Raw genomic sequence first — 19,771 nt, forward strand, 5'->3', positions numbered from 1 at the left:
TGAGTTTCTACAGCTGGGAAACAGACCTGATAATAGTGCCAAACATATGGGGTTATCTCGAAAATTCAGTAAGTTTGTCCGGGTGCGGTGGCTCACATTTGTGATCCCAGCACTTTGGGAGGCCGAGGCAGGCAGATCACTTGAGGCCAGCAGTTCAAGACTGGCCTGGCCAACGTGGTGAAATCCTGTCTCTACTAAAAATACAAAAATTAGCTGGGCACGATGGCGTGTGCCTGTAGTCCCAGTTACTCAGGAGGCTGAAGCAGAAGAATTGCTTGAACTCCGAAGGCAGAGGTTGTAGTGAGCCAAGATGGCGCCACTGTACTCCAGCCTGGGCAACATAGCAAGACTCTGTCTTAGAAAAAAAAAAAAAACAAGTTAATGCATACAAAGCACTTAGAATAGGACTTAGAAAATAACAAGTACTCAATATATGTCAGCAGCTATCATTTTCATCACCCTTACCAACATCATTATTATTTTGGAGAAGAAGCCTCCATATTCCCAGAATCTCTTCTTTGTGTAGCAGTGACATAGCTGAGAAAAAAGTATGCGACGCAGACTTTTGCCAATTGCGAGCTTTGAAGTCCTAGGTCAAAAAGGATCATAGATATGCAAAACAACCACTGTCACCAAAGACACAGAAGTGAGATGGCTTCCCCTCAAGGAGTTTTCCCACAAGAACTCACTAAGAAATTAGAGACAGGTTAAGAGCCTTTTAAAACTTCATTAGTTTAGACCCACTAATTTGGCACTTTAGTGGCTTAACTGCGAGCAACACAGTGCAGGGACATTCAAGTTACGCTTTGATACTGATGGGATAAAGGCTAGAATCAGACTCTATGTGTATTAGAGGATTATACAAAGGTTTTGTAGAGAAAATTATATCATCCAATAGCACTTTAATTGTATGTTAGAAAGAAGTTAATCTTCCCAATATCTAGATACACATTCGAAGTTTTGCCAAGTAAGAAGAATAAGCGTGATTGAGGGACAAGTCATTGCCTTTAAATTTTCCTGCAATCATTTAAGAAGCATCATTTACACACCTCTAATGTGATAACTCCAAATGAAGATCTAAATACTGTACAATAAATATACAGAAATTTTTGTCAACCAGTGCCTTAATTTGACCATTTCTAAATTCTAATTATGTTACCCAAATGTCAACCATACACTGAATTAGAGATGGTTCCCATAACAGGTTTGGTTTGGATTAAAAGGTTCTTTGTCACTGGTTGATGCTTCAGGCCATGAATTTCTTTAGGTTTCATCTCATCAGTTTCAAGCTAAACATGTACAACTTAAAAGGGTGAGGGTGTTATGGAGAACAATGGCATTGAGTGGAAAATCTTGTCTTTTTGCTGTATCAGTTTGGAAGATGCTTTCCTGTCCTAGGCTTCCTCGTTTAGAACTGTAACTGAGGGGAAATGTTCATGATGTTTCTAACATGAGAGCAATTGGGGATCCAAATACATAAATGTCTAAGGCAATAACAGTAGCCAGTGGTAGAGATTTATCCCTCTGCCATTCCCTTTTCCCTACTGTGATTAGACTGAAAACTGCTTGAAAGCAGAGATTATATCTTATTTGACTTTTTATTCCTAGTACCCAGCAATACATTAGCATAGCACATAAAAGGAGCATAATAAACCTTGGAAAAATTAATAAATTTGTGCTTGTCATATATTCTTAGTTATTTCTCCTTTCCTCTTATTCAGTTTTTCTTTGGTATGGAATAGAGATGTTGGGATTGTGAAACAAACAAACAAACAAACAAACAAACAAACAAACAAACAAGGGAGAGCTCTCCTAACTCCATTTTATATATGATGAGGCTTAAAATGATAGCTAACCCATTGCCATGTTCAAAATGATCCATAATTTGGGGAGCCTATTTCTCAAAGAGAAATAACTCTACTAAATATGAAGTAGAGCTGCACAGATAAGAAGTTTTTCTTTTTTTCCATTTTGCAATGCTCTGTTCTGTTTTTGAACTTGATATGTCACTTATAACAAGACTCTAGAAAAAGCAATCTTCAGTGCAGGGTGTTAGATGGACCCCATTAGAATAGAAGAACAAAGGCCCTTAGTTCTATATGACATCTTCAGGGCAAACAAGGGCAACTCCCTGGAGGAAATTCACTTACCTAAATTAGCATAGTAGTAAGGAAAATCTCCCAGATAAGATGAATACTGTGGTAGTACGAACAATCCTCCAGGATGTTTGTTCCATATTAAACTGTTACGTGATATGTGCTTGAATATTCTGTCCTGAATAATCTAGAAAACAAAACATAGCACGCAGTGAGGATGAGATCCTGATGATATTTGGAAGGAATGATGCCCAATCCAAATTTGAAAGATGGTAGCAGTCAGAGTGGTGACTCTACCCTCCCTCCCACTCTAATTCTCCAGATAAAAATGTCTGCGAGACACAGAGAGTAATGGAGCAATGAAAAAGAGTAACAGAAAGATATGAATTATAGCCAATCAAACTTCCCAATTAAACTTCAGTTAAACCATAAATTCTATCCTGTCTTTGTATAATAATGAGTCCATGCTCATTCCAAAATAGACTGTGTGGAGCAGTTAGTCTTTCCCTGATGGTTAAACCTGTAAGAACTAAGATACGTTCCAGGCCCCTATCAAGATCTGTTCTCAGAGAACAGAGAGGTCAATGTATACTCGTAGACACTGAATGGAAAGCATATTCAAGACATGACACATTCTAGAAGCTACTGAGGTTTTCAGCTCTTCCTTTAATTCAAGAGGTAGATGTGTTTGCTTGTCATATTTCATTTTCCTTTCAAAGTCAATTGTAGGACTTTGGGTACTGGTTACTGAAGTTTTTCTATATTTCATCTCGAAAAGTAGTGAGTTAACAATTGCTTAAAACATCCTACATAATAGGACAAGAACCATGGCATATAAAGACTAATAATAGCCAAGCTAGTTCATTAGTTTCTTTGGACTTTGGGACCTTGCAGATCATTAAATTCTACATTTAGAGTCAAACATCCTCCCATCCCGAATCATTTGTCAGTTGAATGTGATTAGTCCATTTTATAGCTTTCTCTCTGTGACTTTCAAACTCTTATAATTATACCATCCACTCATTAGAATATGATCTGGCAAATAATTAACTTGGTATGGAATTTTATGTTTTCAGCAATTTTTTTTTTTACATTTAAAAGAAAAGGAAAAAAATCCTGCCGTAAGTCTTGAGATTTAAGACCCAAATCACCATTTTCCAGGTCTCCATTTAATGCAATGTGATTTTAAGTACAGACTATTTTAAATGGAGTTTTATTATTTGCTAAGGTTATTAACACCCTCATCTCATTCCACATGGTGACTGATCAGTAATAAAGTGGGCTACATTTATCTTTGCAAACCTTATGTTTATTTTCCTAATGACAGAGAAGGAAGGAAGCAAGGAGGAAATTCAAAAGAACTCAAATATCTTAGTTAAATGACTTCTGCATCTTATCTTTCACCCAGATCAAAATTGCTCATTTTATATGGCTGGATAGAGGTTTTTAATTTGGTGGAGATTTTAGGAACCTAGTGAAAATATTTATTTTTACTTTTTGTGTAACAGGGATGTGTTAAAATGCTGTTGTCTTGGCATTAATTATGAGAAAGTTGTCATGGTTGTGAAGGATTTTTTTACATGGTTAGCAATTTCACTTTGTACAACATTTATTCCTGTTTTTTATTATTTGTACTTTCCAAATGTACTGTCTATTTATTTCCTTTTTCTAGTTTCTCTTTAGATCCTCCTTTTTTTTTTTTCTTTTCAAATTTATGTACCTCTTAGGATGTGGTCACTTAAATAAGTTTGGATATCAAGATAGAAAATAAATTGACAACAGACAGCATTATAAATCGAACCTACAGACAAATGGCATGGAACTCAGAGCTGTCACAAAATGGGTCATCATTCACATCAGGTCTTTGGATGTTATGCTTGTCACTGTCATAGACTTTGGTTTAGTATCACAACATTGCTATCTTTTGAAATTCAAGGATATGATAATAAGATATAGCACTCTTCTGAAATAACAAACATTTTATACTGTCTTCCAATGGATCTTGACAGAAAGATATAGGACAGGTATGAAAGCAGTAGCAAATGTTGAATTTAACCTGGGTCAAGCAATTTGCCACCTTTGTGGATTATTTTTTTCATCTGTAATAAAGCAATAAAATACCACATTAATTGTAACAATGTCTCAGAATTTAAGAATAGCTGCTTAAGTTGTTATACTTAAGACTTCATTTTTGCCTTTAAGAAGAAACTCACTCCTGTGTTTGTTTTCTAGGCATTGGGTTTTCCGTTTATTACATAGTGGCAATAGTATAGATATTATATATTACAGGTATGTTTCCATATTAATAGTATTCATGATTCATTATTCTTAATGATCAGTTCACCATTTTTTCCATGCAAAGCAATGAACATATTTATGAATAAAACTTTCCACATTTAAGACTGATTCTTCTTCTTCTTTTTTTTTTTTTTTTTTTGAGACAGGGTCTCATACAGTCACCCAGGCTGGAGTACAGTGGTATGGTCACGGCTCTCCACAGCCTCAAACTTCTGGGCTCAAAGGATATTCTCACCTCAGCCTCCTGAGTAGTTGGGACCACAGGGGAGGGTCACCACACCCAGCTAATTTTTTTATTTTTATTTTTTGTAGAGATGGGGTCTCACTATGTTGCTCAGGCTGGTCTCAAACTCCTGAGCTCAAGCAATTCTTTCTCCCTGGCCTCGCAAAGTGTTGGGACTATAGGTATGAACCACTCCTTCAGACCAGAATTGATTCTGTAGGATCTTGTCAAAGAGTATAAGTACTTTTAAGGCTACTCATAAGTATTGCCAAGTGTCTTTCTAAAAGGTTTATATCAACTTGCCTTCTAAAAGCATAAAGAAATATGGATTTCATTTCACCATATAGAAAGATCATTTTTTTCCCCTCTGCAATTCTTCCTATCACTACCCTGGAGAGCTCCCAGAATCTTTTCATGGCACTTACTGCTTACTCTTTATTGTTGTGGAAGAAGACATCAGATTTAGAGGTTGGATGCTTCTTTGGCTATAAACAAAATCAATACACACACACACATACACAAACACATAATACAAGACTTTTTTTGTTATGGTCCCAGATGGCCCCCTTGATAAGGACAATATTTCTAATTGATGTGAATTCAAAGGGAAGAATGACAGGCTCCTTATTTTTCTTTTTATGTATCCTCTGTTTTCCAAATAATGGACGATGGGTTACAGGTTAAAGTCATTCTATGTAGCCCCTCATCTTGTAACCAAAGCACTGTAGCCTAAGACACACAACGCCACCATATGCCCCTTTACTTGAAGCCAGATCAATTGTCTATTTCCATTATCCCACTGATTTTCAAATATCATTGTATGATAGCATCAGCAATACTATGGTTCAGATGTGCATGGCTAGATAACTGAGGAGGAAAATGGAGCATACTTCATAAAACTCCACTAACTATATACCTTCCTAGCTACCACTGGCTCTTTTCATATATTATTATAATCTCAAGCACTTTCTTTCACTCATCTGGATTATGACTAAACTCCAATGATTCCATCCTTAGTGCCAGGTTATTGTGCAATATTCTGACAAATAATGGAATCCATGAAGGAGCACTGTTTTTCCAGTGTTTTATCATTGACCTCATAGTTACTTCTCAATTTACACAAAAAAACTGAGCTCTACAGAGCCTAGTTTGATTAAATAGCTCCTTACTACCAAGATGCAGCATTAGAAAATTTTAATCAAACTGGAAAAACTAACAGAATCCTAGACAGAGCTCTGTACAATGAAATGTACTAACAACTTGACCCTGGCATTGAAGAGAAAATGAGATGTCCTGTTTTCAACTGAGTCTAAGCACTCTACCTACAACTCTAGGGCTCATAATACTTGAAGACTCCATAATCCCATTCCCATGGCCTAGAATATAGCAGGCAAGGAGAAAGACCTACAGTCTGAGCACAGAACCTCCTTAGGCCGGGATCTTCAAGTCTATGCGGTAACTGTGAGTAGCTGAATTATTCTCATGCCTTAGTAGCTCCAGCAGTGACTAAATGAAGTATATTATCTAAGTTCTACGCCAAGTTCACATTTTTGATATGTGATACTTAAATTGTTCTTATAAACACATTCGCTGTGTTATTTGTGTCTGCGGATGGCATTTTCTTCTATTTCCCCTGATTTTCTGACTATATTGAATTCTGGGGTACTCTGAGTTATGAAATATTTTGGAAAACTAGGTAGTACCTGTCATCAATTTGGTTGAGAGGTCAAACTGTTACAATCCAATCTTGGAACTATATAAAGAGATTTGACAGTTGCTATAAATTCGAATGAAGTGTATCATTTTTAGTGTTTTAAAAAAAACTCAAAACTGTGTTGCTAAAAAAAAAAAAAAAAAAAGCATGGTTTAAATACAAAGGGGAAAAGGCCTTTTCAGGTTCAGAGATGAGAACAGCTTGATCTTATTTTGATCCTATTCTGACGAATGTAAGACATTCAACTGTTACAATACAAAAATTGAGCACTGCTAACTTAATAGGTGACAGACCAGATCCATGCAATAAACCATATGCAAAAGACATGTAATTAATGAGATACCGTCTTTCATCTGGCAAATCAGCAAAGTGGTAGATGTGTGTGTTTTAATTATGGATCTGTGAGGCTGACAAGAGCACAGCAAAAGACAGTCACGCCCAGACAGCTTGTGAGACTCTGGGTGGATATAATGTTTTTGGATGATAATTTGGCAAAATATATTATAAGCCTTAGAAATGCCTAGACTCTTTGGCTTATTAAGATCACTTCAGGGATTCCATCCTAAAGAAATAGAGATGTAGTTTAAGATACATGTAGAAAGTCATTGCTTGGATACAGATATAGTTAGCTATAAAAAATAAATAATTAAAAAGAACATTAATAGTAAATAATGGCATATTGGTTTAAACAAATAGAAGAAGTTCATGATAGGATGCATAATACAGTAAAAAAAATTAAAACACTGAAACGTGGTCTGAATGTATTAGAGGTAAACAAGTAATAGGATAGAATTAAAAGGCCAGAAACAACCCAAAGATACATAAAAATGGCAGAGAAAACACTGAAGAAAGAAATGTATAGGGGCTAGGCACGGTGGCTCATGCCTGTAACTCCAGCACTTTGGGAGGCTGATGCAGGCAGATCACTTGAGGTCAGGAGTTGGAGAGCAGCCTGGCCAACATGGTGAAACCCCATCTCCATGGCACATGCTTGTAATCCTAGCTACTTGGGAGGCTGAGGCCTGAGAAACGCTTGAACCCAGGAGGCAGAGGTTGCAGTGAGCTGAGACGGTGCCACTGTACTCCAGCCTGGGGGACAGGGTGAGACTCTGTCTCAAAAACAAACAAACAAACAAACAAAAAAAACAAAAAAATCTTAGCATTTGGCATATTACTTGAAACAGGACTTCAAATTCAAGGAATTTATCCTAAGGAAATAATATTGAATCTGCACAATAATTTGACCTTGAGATGATTTACTGCAATGATGTACATAAAGATAAAAAGCCAGAAATAACTGGAATCTACTCAAATTGGGGATTAATTTAAATAATTAGATGATATCATAAATGGAATATCATATAGTCATTAATTATAGAAAAAATCTAATAACATGAGAAAATATTAACATTATTAAGCAGAAAAACAGGTTATAATGCAAGTATACGAAGACTCCTTTTTAAAACTAAAACTATCACAAATTTTAAATTTACATGTAAAAACAAATATATATGTTTGTGTGGATATATATGTTAATAGTGGTCTTGCATGAAGGAATTACTTTATATTTTATGTTTTAAGTGTTTTCTATTAGTTTCTAAAATGAATGTGTCCTTATTTAATCATCACTCCTGTAATCCCACCACTTTGGGTAGTCGAGGCAGGAGGATTGCTTGAGCCAGGAGTTCAAGACCAGTCTGGGCCACATAACGAGACCTCGTCTCCATAAAAAATAAAAAATTAGCCAGGCATAGTAGCTCGCACCCATGGTCCCAGCTACTCAGAAGGCTGAGGTGGGAGGATTGCTTAAGGTCATTCCAGCCTGGTAACAGAGAGAGACCCTGTCTCAAAAAAAAAAAAAGGTTACTCGGCACTCCAAAAAGGGAGAAAAAATAACATTCAACATTCTTTAAGAAGGGCCTATGAAGGATCTTAGATGGAGGACAGGATTAAAAAAGCAAAAGATAACTCTATTAAATACTCAAATCTGCTACTGTGAACAGAGGTAATGACTCAATTGATTTTAATTGAGGAGACTGCTTTTGGAGGGACAAAAGTTTGCTTGCAGGAAGAAAGCCCTTGGAAGTCATTATGATCCTGTCCCCTTCATGGGAATGGGCCTGGGTCCTAAACAGCCCTTTTTACCCAGTTCCAGTATGAAAAAAATATACACTATGCCTAAGAGGACACTGACCAGAAATTGCCCTAGGGTGGGAGCAGGAGCCCAAGCTCAGCATGGGGTGGATAAATGCCCCAGTGTGCCTGGAACATGACCAGCACTGGCTCTGAGTCAGGATGGCAAGAAAACAGCGATGTGGACCAAGTAGGGTAACTTCAGTTTCTTGGTATTACTCAGACTTCTCAATGTAGGTTCCACATCACATTAGCTTTTAGAGCAGTCATCACTTTTCCCGAGTGAATTCTCCAAAAGGAAGGCCACAATGCCCCCACTTCATTTTGGGAACACCTCAGAATCACCTCAGTGAATATCTCTGCTCTCCTTCCTTCAAGCCTGTAATACATGCGTGTGCAGCTTCCTGAATCTTTTCCTAGCTCTTTGTGCTACTTTGGTGTAGCCTCAGGCCAATGCTATCTGCTCTATTTCCAAAGGTTTTAATCATCTCCATGCTTCCTTTTTCTTTTTCCGTCCTGCCTTAAAAAAAAAAGCAACTTGAGGATGGGCACCCATCTGCCTAAAAGATTTTCTGCTTTCACAAATTTAACACTTTCTGCGCCACATGGGTATGATCCTGACTTTCCTCTTAACACAACTTTGCCACATTGACGCTGGTTGGCTGGCTTGCATAAGACTTGAGAATTAATTCTGCTGTCCCCCAATGCCATTGGACTGTGGTGTCCAGAAAACTACTCATATTTTTAGAATGGTAGAGGATTTGCCCTTACTTGGCCATTATATATATTTTTCTTTTTCTTTTTTTGAGATGGAGTTTTGCTCTTGTTGCCCAGGCTGGAGTGTAATGGTGCGATCTTAGCTCACTGCAACCTCCGCCTCCCAGGTTCAAGCTATTCTTCTGCCTCAGCCTCCTGAGTAGCTGGGATTACAAGCGTGTGCCACTACGCCTGGCTAATTTTTTGTATTTTTAGTAGAGATGAGGTTTCACCTTGTTGGCCAGGTCATGAACTCCTGCTTTCAGGTGATCCACCTGCCTCAGTCTCCCAAAGTGCTGGGATTACAGGAGTGAGCCGCTGAGCCAAGCCATTAAATATTTTTTTCTAAATGAACTCCAGAAACATGTCTTCAAAGGATGCCATTGAGTGTAAATGACAAGACACGTCATGACCCACATATCCCTGAAATGATGTAAGACCGAGTCAATCTCTGTGTCATTGAGTATAATTTCTCCCCATATAGGTTTTCCTTTGTAGAGTTTGTCAGGAATGAGAGTATTTTCTTGGGTATGGCAAAGCAGATAAAAGAGGTTAACCAATATATCCGAGTACAGGAATCTGGTTTTGCCCCATTGGACCAATCACACATCACTGATAGCAAAACAGAAGGCTGAGAGAAGTGTATAAAGGACCATTATTCAAGCCCAAGAGCCAAGTGGTCTCACTTACCTCTAGTGTAGTTAATACAATCTTCTCAACTGAAGAAAAATAAGCCTCCCACAAGAATTGTGTCTGCTGTCTAAGTGCTAGGATTTTATCCTGATGAATAGACCTGATTGTAGAAGGAATCTGTAACACAAGGTGAACACATAGGAATTATAACTGTAAAACCAAGAGATGTACTTGATCAAAATAACCCAACTGGGTTAGGCTTTTATTCTTCATAGCATTCGACTTCTAGCATAGATCTACTAAAAATCATCAACTCGTAAGTTGAAATGACCTTAAGAAGTGTCAGCTACAAAGAGCACTTACTGGGAATCCGCCCCAGTGGCCTTTGATGTATGAAAGTTACAGTTCACCTCTAAGATTCAGAAGCAGCTTATCAGTTGCTTAGATAAGTCTATAGTCACAATTGCTGCTTCCAGAAATCCTCAACCTTGCACAAGAACAACCAAATTTTATAGAGGAGTAACTATAGGTCTTGGGGAAAGGCCAGAAGACTTTATCTCCCAAGCACTTCTATGATTGGTCATCCCAGGAACTATAAAACATCTATAAAAGGACTTTTTAGAGAATGTCTATGAGCCTTCCCATCCAAGCTGAAGCTAGGGTCAGTCACTTTTATGTGCACATACCTTCTACCTCACCTTTGAGCCTTTCTGCTTCCCATATCTCTCTTTCTGCCTTCAGCCCTTACCCAAGTCTAACTGGATCTCTCAACTGTCATATATGTTTAGTAATCACTGCTCTCTTCCAGGGTATACAGTTTTAAAGGAAGGACCTATATCTTGTTATCCTGCTACACATTTTCAGGTTAGCAGAGTGGTTTTTATATAGTAGTTATTAAGAAATAGGAGGTGAATATAACCACCTGAAGCCACCACAGGGACATCATTATTTTTAATGGTAGTATAGCTGCTGAATGGCTAGGCCCAGGGGCACGGGAGTCAGAAAGATCAAGGAAGGATTCTTCCCTCTACCATTTACTACCTGTGCTTTCTTGAACGAGTTAGCTGATTTCTCAAAGACTCCACTTCCTTACTCATAAAGTGGGGATAAAGTACTAAGGTTTTAATGACGATTATACAAGTGCTTACTTAGCACAGTGCCTAAAACATGGAAAACTTAATTAATATAACTTACAATCACTACTATCATTATTGGTATCAGAGTGATGCTATTAAAAGTTGGACCAGTTGCTTAATGTCTGCAAGGGAAACTGCTTGGGTCTGGAGTTCTGAAATGTACTTCCTGAGTCTGGTAAGTGTTCTGGGCTTGTTCCCTATTTTCACCTACAGTTCAAGGTCTATTTCATTTACAGAGTCTATAGTCTTAAGGGAAGATTCCTTGTGATTAGCAATTGCCCTTTTGTGCTCACCTCTTTCTGCATGCTTGCCTCCATAACATATGACTAATCTGACAGATATGGGAGTCTGGGCAAGAAGGAGAAATGCTCCGTTAGCTGCTTTAATAGGAAAGTTACCCATGGCATTTGACTAAGACTGTAACAGAGTTTCCATTGGAGGGGAAGGAAGTGGTAGCGCATTTTTTAATTCAACACTCCCCTTAGGAGGAGCAATAACACAGCTTCACAGTAAGAGGAGAAGGAAAAGCTCACTTGGTTTGGCAATGTCCAAAACCAGATACTAAATCTGTGTCCCAAAGTGTATACCTGGATTTGCAACACTGAAGAAACAGAGGCAACAGGTAAAGGAGAAACACTGGCAGGCAAACATTAGCCTGTAATCAGAGCCCAAGGTCAAACGGAAATAAAACATTCTTTGAGAAGGTAGAGAAATCATTCATATCATAGAACCTTTATAAGTCCAAGGAAACTGATTTTTATTTACTCACTGAGAAAGTCACCTAGATGGCCAAAGAAAGATTAGAAAAAAATTATCCTGTTCAATTTTCATAACCATACCCTCTTCTAAATGCCAAGAAGTAACTGCTAAGAGTTATATAGGTTGGCATCACTGTTTTATCGTGGCCATGAGGAAACAGTCTACTAGAAAAATGCCTAAGGCTGGGTGCAGTGGCTCACGCCTGTAATCCCAGAACTTTCGGAGGCCGAGGCAGGTGGATCATGAGTTCTGGAGTTCGAGACCAGCCTGGCTAATATGGTCAAACCCTGTCTCTACTAAAAACACAAAAATTAGCTGGGCATGGTGGTGCGCACCTGTAGTCCCAGCTACTCGGGAGGCTGAGGCAGAAGAATCACTTGAACCCAGGAGGCAGAGGTTGCAATGAGCCTAGACTGCACCACTGCACTCCAGCCTGGGTGAGAGAATGAGACTGTCTCAAAAAAGAAAGAAAGAAAGAAAAAGAAAGAGAAAGAAAGAAAGAGAAAGAAAGAGAGAAACGAAAAGAGAAACAAAGAAAGAAAAGAAAGAGAAGAAAAGGAAAGAAAGAAAAGAAAGAAAGAAAGAAAGAAAGAAAGAAAGAAAGAAAGAAAAAAAAAGAAAAGAAAAGAAAAGAAAAGAAAAGAAAAGAAAAGAAAAATGCCTAAAGCTATCATTGCTATATAGTCTCCAGAAAATTGAGTCTGCTGCGGTTATGAAAGGAGAAAAAGAATATCACAGACTCACCTACCAATACTGTTCTCCTCTCTTAAATAAGATGCATTTTCCTCTTACTACACCAAGTGCAAGGTATTCTACCGGTTTGTGATACGATACAAGTGTCTGACAGCACTATGCAAAGTGCTCTGGAAGACAACTCCAGTTGATTGAAAAGACAGAGTTCCAAGTTTTAATGGCATTTGGCTATTGGTTATTAATCTGCTTGTCCTGAGAGACAGGTATCGGAAAGTGATAAATTAATTCCAATTTGGCTGGATTGTTTCGGAAGTTGCCGAGCTCAATGAAGTCTTAATAAAAGGTCATGTATGGTAGCAAAACAAATGGAATGCACCAGAATAGATATAAGAAAGTCACATTAAGCTCTCTTGGTGACATGATGACAAGAATATATGCAAATAAAAACATCCGAGCTGTTCTAAAACAGGAAATGAAAAATCGTAACATAACAAAAACACATTTCCCAGAGCAGACATTTGGGCTGGGTGCCAACTCTTTAAAACCATTGTTAATGACAGTACACAGTTCCTGTTCAATATGGAGGCAGCTGTGCAAAGACAGACTGCATATGAGAGGGGAAAACACCAGCAAGTCTGGGTGGGTGGGAGTGATAAAAATCAAAATCTTCAGAGTCAAGCCAAAAAGTTGCTTCAGAAGATGAAATGCCCATCAACTTTGGTGAAATGGTAGAAACTGGAGAAGCAGCTGGGCACAGTGGCTCACCCCTGTAATCCCGGCACTTTGGGAGGCTGAGGCAGGTGGATCACGAGGTCAGGAGTTCAAGACCACCCTGGCCAACATGGTGAAACCCCATTTCTACTAAAAATACAAAAATTAGCTGAGTGTGGTGGCAGGCACTTGTAATCCTAGCTACTCGGGAGGCTGAGGCAGAAAAATCGCTTAAACCTGGGAGGCAGTTTGCAGTGAGCTCAGACCACGCCATTGCACTCCAGCCTGAGTGACAGAGAGATTCTATCTCAAAACAAAAAAAGAAAAGGAAAAAAAAGAAAAGAAAAGAAAAGAAACCAACAACCACAATTAAGTATACTAAAATGTGCTCCATACCAAAGGCACATTTTCAACTTGTTCACATCCAATTCATGGGAGCATTGGTATATAAAAGGAAAATTATGGGTGGTGCTTTTTATTCCCTTTATTTCTCAAATTTCTTTTAGTGATCAAGTATTACATTTAAAAAAGGAAGAAAAAAGACAACATGGACAAGCATGACCTGCATCACGCTTGTTTGGCTTTTCATGAATAAATGATTTTGGCATACACGATCTCTGCATGGGGAAAACTCTTCCTTGGTGTTTCTGCAAGGACTTCCTTTCCTTAAGGAAGCACAGTGGGAAATCATTGGCATAAAAGTGGCCCTTTCACAAAAAGTCCAGACCCCTTTCTCAATGAACACCTAAAAAATGAAGTTGCATTCAGGGCAGAATAACTTATCCCCCCAAAAAACAGATTCTGCTATATTCCTACCTTTGTTTCTGAGATCCTAGGTACCATGGAGATCACAAACTGAGTACCAGACAGAAGTAATGTTTCAGGAGCTGTGGTCACTTTCGTTTGCTTAACCCATAGGTCTCTCAGTTACAGTTAGTTCATCTGTTATTTTAGGGAAAGTGCTACATTACTTCACCAGTCAGCTAGCAGACTGGGCAGCAGCACAGAAGGAGAATCAACAACAGACTTAGAGGCCGGGCACGGTGGCTCACACTTGTAATGCCAGCACTTTGGGAGGCTGAGACGGGTGGATCACTTAAGGTAAGGAGTTCAAGACCAGCCTGGCCAACATGGTGAAACCCCGTCACTACAAAAACTACAAAAATTAGCCAGGCGTGGTGGTGAGCTCCTGTATTCCTAGCTACTTGGGAGGCTGAGGCAGGAGAATCTCTTAAACCTGGGAGGTGGAGGTTGCGGTGAGCTGAGATCGCACCACTGCACTTCCAGCCTGGGCGACAGAATAAAACTCCATCTCAACAACAACAACAACAACAACAACAACAACAACAACAAAAGACCAAAAAAAACAAACAAAAACAAAACAAAACAAAAAAACAAACTTAGAAACTCAATTTAATGGATATTCAAAAAATAAAAGGGCAAAAACATTAAAAAACAATTCTACAAATATTTATAGTAATTCAAAGATAAAGTGGATGGTGCAATAAAATCCTTAGTAATTAAAAAAAATACATGATCATTCCTGCCCTCAGATTTCTCTGTGAGTATTGTATCCCCCTCCCTAGGCAGCTCTTGAGCAGTTCAAACTTTTATTAGGGGCTGCTCATTTAAATATACATCCTGAAGATAACACTCGCTCAGACACCCAGACTGGATCATTTGAGGAATGATAACACTAATTACAAGAACAAGCCCTAGAGACCTCTCTCTTTCTGAAAATTAATCTGAAGGCAAGTGCAGAAACAGAGGAAAAGAATATGAAAGAGTAGGGTAGAATACAAACTCTCTGGTAATATTTCTAAAAATTCTGGCTATTGAAAGGGGTGGAGATCCACTTCTTCTTGAAAATCAAAGCTCCCATTCTTTACCTGCAACTTCTTTTCGGAATATATTCTGGGGACCTGGGCAGATTTTGCTGGAAAGTGAACAATGTCATATTAAATGACTTCATATTCACCATGACACAGGTAATTTTCTCCTGATAAAATTTCTTTTATAGAGCTGACCTTTTGGATTCATCTTCTTTGAAAGTTTGGACGAGGGCAGCAATGATCTGCTGACGTGTTGAAGGCCAGAGCCCCTTCCTTACCTGTAATAACAATCTCTCATCGCCTATGACGGCAGCTTGGTTCCAATTAATCACTTCGGAGAATGGCAACTCCCATCCATTGCTGAGCATCACAGGGACGCAGGCAGCCTGAGCAAAAAAAGGGGACTTCGTGAATGTGAGGAAAGCGACACCAGAAACTGTTCCAATCAGAGGTGAAATCAGTACAAATTCAATGACTGGCATTTTTGACATTGCATGAATCCTGGACTGCCTAGGCCAGAAGGAAAGGAAGCTTTTATGAGTTATCAAGTCACACGAAGGTTGTACGTATCCAGACTAGATTTTAATATTTGCAAGTCTTGCCCTAGAATGCTAAAACCCCATTTCTATTCTAGTGCATGATTTGGCTGACCTTACTTCCATAGAGACGACTGGCCTTGCTGGAGAAGTTTTTATTGATGTAACAAAGCTTGCACCAACAAAATCTGAGTATAGAACCAACCTTGAATATAAACAGTCTTGTCAATGTTAACTCCCACAAGTCCACGTGCAAAGTGATTTACCCCAATGTCATGAGCAACAAAGAGCAGAATGGAGCTCAGCATTCCTATGTAGCAGTTCGTGGACTTAACAGTATAGAGTGTTCACATTTCCCTTGTTCTGCAAACACCTAAACCAGAACTTTGTTCCCTTCAGTGTGGAGTGATCTAAACCACAGTCATACCAATTTACAGTCTGTGCCGGGAAATAAACAGCCAAGAAACACTAGGTTAATGACAAAATACTGATTCCAAATGACTCATAATCCAAATCAGAGAACAATTTTTCTTTATGCAACATCCCAGGAGGTTACAAGAACATTAGTGATGGCATGCTATGCAGAACACACACAGAGAGCAACTTGGAAAAGACATTGCAGAGAAGGAAGTTCTTCTGTTGGAGGGCATGACAGAATGATTTGCGGTTAAGATGGCAGAGATAAGAAGTTATGAAGCACTGTAGCAAAAGCACAGATGTAGGAATAGAGGAGGAAAGAACATAGCAGCAAAGGGTCAAGGAATGGAGGACGAGAGAGGTTGAGGGCATGCTTTCTCTTGCAATCAAAGAAGGCTGGTTGCAACTTCCAGGTGGGAAATGTGGACGACTGTCTCAAGAGGACATTTCTGCAGAGTGAGTTTGATAAGCTGAGAAATTCCTACCACAAAGGCTCCAGGGGTGGAGCCAGGATCTCTGAACTGCAGAGCCTTGGAAGAGCTGGCCATCTGAGTAATAACACCATGCTAGGGATCATTCTCAAAATTTAAAGGAACTGAGAGACAATTAAGATGCAGGCATAAAAGACAATTTTGCTTTTAGGGAATAAAGGGAAAGAGTAGGGCTGCTTTTTAGAGTCCAGCTAGGCTGGAACATTCAGTTACCCAGGAAAAATATTCCTGTTTAAGAATGGCTGACATAACTTACAGGAGAAAGAGGAGGTAAGAGAGATTGTCCAAGTTGGCAATCAGATTTGCCCTCTGTTTCTAAACATGACCCAGAAGAATCCACCATTTAATTTCTTACATCTAAAATTACTGAGTAAATCCTCCCTCCACCCCCTACTTTTCAAAAATGTTTTAGATTTTCTTGAAAATATTTTCAGATCCTCAAGGGAAACCACACCTTCTCTTTAGCTATCGCAGGAGAGGTGATAATGTCCAACCTGCTTAATCTGGCTTTGGTCCTCAGCCCTATTCTGGGAAGGCTCCAGGGCCTCTTACCTGCAAAGCCTCCAGGAATCTGAAGGACCCAAGCCTGCGACCACGAGGAACCAGACAGAAAGTGGCATTGTGCAGCATTTCCCGATAATCATACCTAGAAAGAGAAGAGGAGTGATCAGCAAATGAAGACCCATTGCGAATATGGGGATGTTGACCATAGGTGGGCGTCCATGTGCATGAATTTACGCAAAGCAACTTGGGAAAGTCACCAGCAGGCAGCTCTTGCTTTTCCATTTTGAGGAAGGAGGTTGGGTTGCTGCATGAAGAACAAACATGAATCACCATGTTGGACAAAGCAATTAGGATCCCTTTTGCAAGCAGTATATATAAAGACGAGTCTGATCGTTCTGGCAACAATTTGGTTTGCCCAGTCTTTGCTTCCAAAATCAGATTTTTGAGTCTTGATAAAATATGTTGCCCCACAGGCTTAAAAAGAAGAAGAAAAAAATTACTGGTGCTTCTCCTTCTCCTTTAACAATATGGCATTCAGCAAAACTAAGACTGTTCTTGTTCCCTACCCCTTCAAAATCATGCTATTAAAAACTATTCAGAAAACCTCAGTCACAAGCACAAAACAATGTTTGTCTTCTTCGAGATGGAGTTTCTACACTTAACCAAGAACAATCAGTTACCCAGGAAAAATATTCCTGTTTAAGAATGACTGATATAACTTATAGGAGAAAGAGGAGGTGAGAGAGAGGGATGCTAGCCTAAGAAAGGGAAAAAAAGAATAACGAGAAAAGAAAAGGAAAAAAAAAGCCTGAAATACTAGGGGGTACTGGAAACTGGTCTACAGTAGAGATGAGTTTATGTTACTCAAATACCATTTAACGACATTACATTGTTTTTGTATTTTGAAAAAAAAAATACAAAATATGAGTGTTACCTGACTCTTTACGCCAGGGAAGTTTAAGAAAGATAAAAAGCATTTCATGTTGTTTAGGACTGTCACTTTTAAAAAGATTACCACAAACACATTCCTACATAGGCAGTTTCAAGTACATTATGAGTTTAAGAAAACTTGGGAAAGTAGAGATGGCTCATGTCCTGTAAAGGCCCCGATTCTTACAGCCAAGATGAAATCACTCTCATTTTTCAAGAGCTTCCAATGCTGAGCAGACAGGTGTGACTTTGACAGTAGCATATGTCACCACCATTTTCTGACTCTAATAGTCTAATTTAATCATAGCCTAAAGGCATTGAATTCTTCCCTCTTCTTTTTGGGCTATTGGTATATACATTTATATTTTTAAAGTCCACATCTATTTTTATATTCTCATACAAACTAGGCATACGGGAGTAAGCCAATTTTCAATTATAAACCCGTCATTAAGAAGAGACATCATGCAAAGGACCATTTGCTTAAACAAGCGTGTACAACTAATTTGCACAAGAAAAGGTCACCGTGAATGGATTAAGATTATCTCCACTGAGAGTAAAAATTTTCTAAAACCCTTGCTGCATTAATTAAATTGCAAAATAGACTTATTTTGCAAAGTCAAAAAAGTCAAAGTAAAAAAGATTTTTAGGAAGGCTTGAATTTAGTTAAATAGAAAAATAATAATAAATTAGATGGTAGTGATTTCTTCTTCCTCATCAAACACAGGGAAATGGTTGACAAATATATTCAAGTTCAAATGTTGATAATATCTGAATCTCTGCCTAATAGATGGAGAAGAGAGAAATGTGTACACACACACACACACACACACACACACTCACAAAAATATATGAATAAAGTTTAAGCTGATTTTTTTTTAATACAGAAAGGTCAAAAATACTTCAGACTACAGCAAGATTTAATAAGTGCCCAGAATAGAAACCCCTGAGGGACTAGCACAGAAGGTCCTACATCCTCATCATTAGCCTACTAAAAATGTAAAATCCTATTAATGTTCTGCATTGTAACAAGTTTCAAAGTTGCTAGTTGCAGAATTTACTTTAGGGAATGTGTGGAGGAAGAGGAAGGGCAGAAAACTTATAGGGAAAATTCAAATGACAGTTATAGTGGGTTGCTTAAATGGTTATATAGAAGGACTATTTGCTGATATAGCAAGTCAGGTTGACATGATCGAAGCTTGTATTCCTTCACATAATAGGTAATATAAGCTGTGGGAAGAACACCCTTGCAGGAATTAGGAAACCACTAGGTAGCTGTGAAACTTAATAAAACCCATGAGTTTTCTACCTGTTTCCTTATCTGCAAAATGAACTAGTTGGGCTAGATGACCATAGATTCAGTTTTAGTATTCGATTATTCTTTATCTTATCATTTTTACGTAAGAAAGAGGAATGTTCTTTGAGAACATCCCACTGCTTGCGTTTCCATACCCATTATATGTATATGTATATGTGCACAATTCCATACCCATATATGTGTGTATATGTATACATATATGTATCTGTTCATATGTATGCAGTGCATGTCTAACATATGTGTGTATTCACATACAGGCTCATACAGAACACATACACTCATACCTTAGAACAATGATTTTCATTCAGATTTCTAAGCATGCTCAGCCCGTGAACCAGCCTCTCTCTTCTGCTCTCTGGACAGTGAGTCTATGAATAACTAACACGTTCTACCTGAAGGAAGAATGATGCCCCACAAGTGGGCAGACAACAATTCTAGTTGGACTGCATGCTTGGTCCTCTCCCACTCAGTCCACTGTGATGCTCTTTCACACTGCACATCAGCCTCCTTGTAGATGCTTAAATCCACTCATTTATTCATTCGTTCTTTCAAGAAATACTATGTTTCAAACACTATCCCATGTGAACAGATGGA

At 38.6% G+C, this 19,771-nt stretch overlaps 1 protein-coding gene across 1 annotated transcript in view; it reads right to left on the minus strand.

The window, feature by feature from the left end:
- Positions 1 to 19,771, minus strand: part of EXT1 (exostosin glycosyltransferase 1) — a 268,350-nt gene that overhangs the window by 21,280 nt on the left and 227,299 nt on the right. Inside the window, exons 2-5 of the mRNA XM_010359031.2 lie at positions 16,981 to 17,074; positions 15,263 to 15,370; positions 9,911 to 10,030; positions 2,151 to 2,283 (exon numbers count right to left, since the gene is read on the minus strand). Of these exons, the coding sequence (XP_010357333.1) occupies positions 2,151 to 2,283; positions 9,911 to 10,030; positions 15,263 to 15,370; positions 16,981 to 17,074 (455 nt within the window). The remainder of the gene's footprint in view (positions 1 to 2,150; positions 2,284 to 9,910; positions 10,031 to 15,262; positions 15,371 to 16,980; positions 17,075 to 19,771) is intronic.

The sequence above is a fragment of the Rhinopithecus roxellana genome, chromosome 9 (assembly GCF_007565055.1).
Source record: "Rhinopithecus roxellana isolate Shanxi Qingling chromosome 9, ASM756505v1, whole genome shotgun sequence".
Lineage (NCBI taxonomy): Eukaryota > Metazoa > Chordata > Mammalia > Primates > Cercopithecidae > Rhinopithecus > Rhinopithecus roxellana.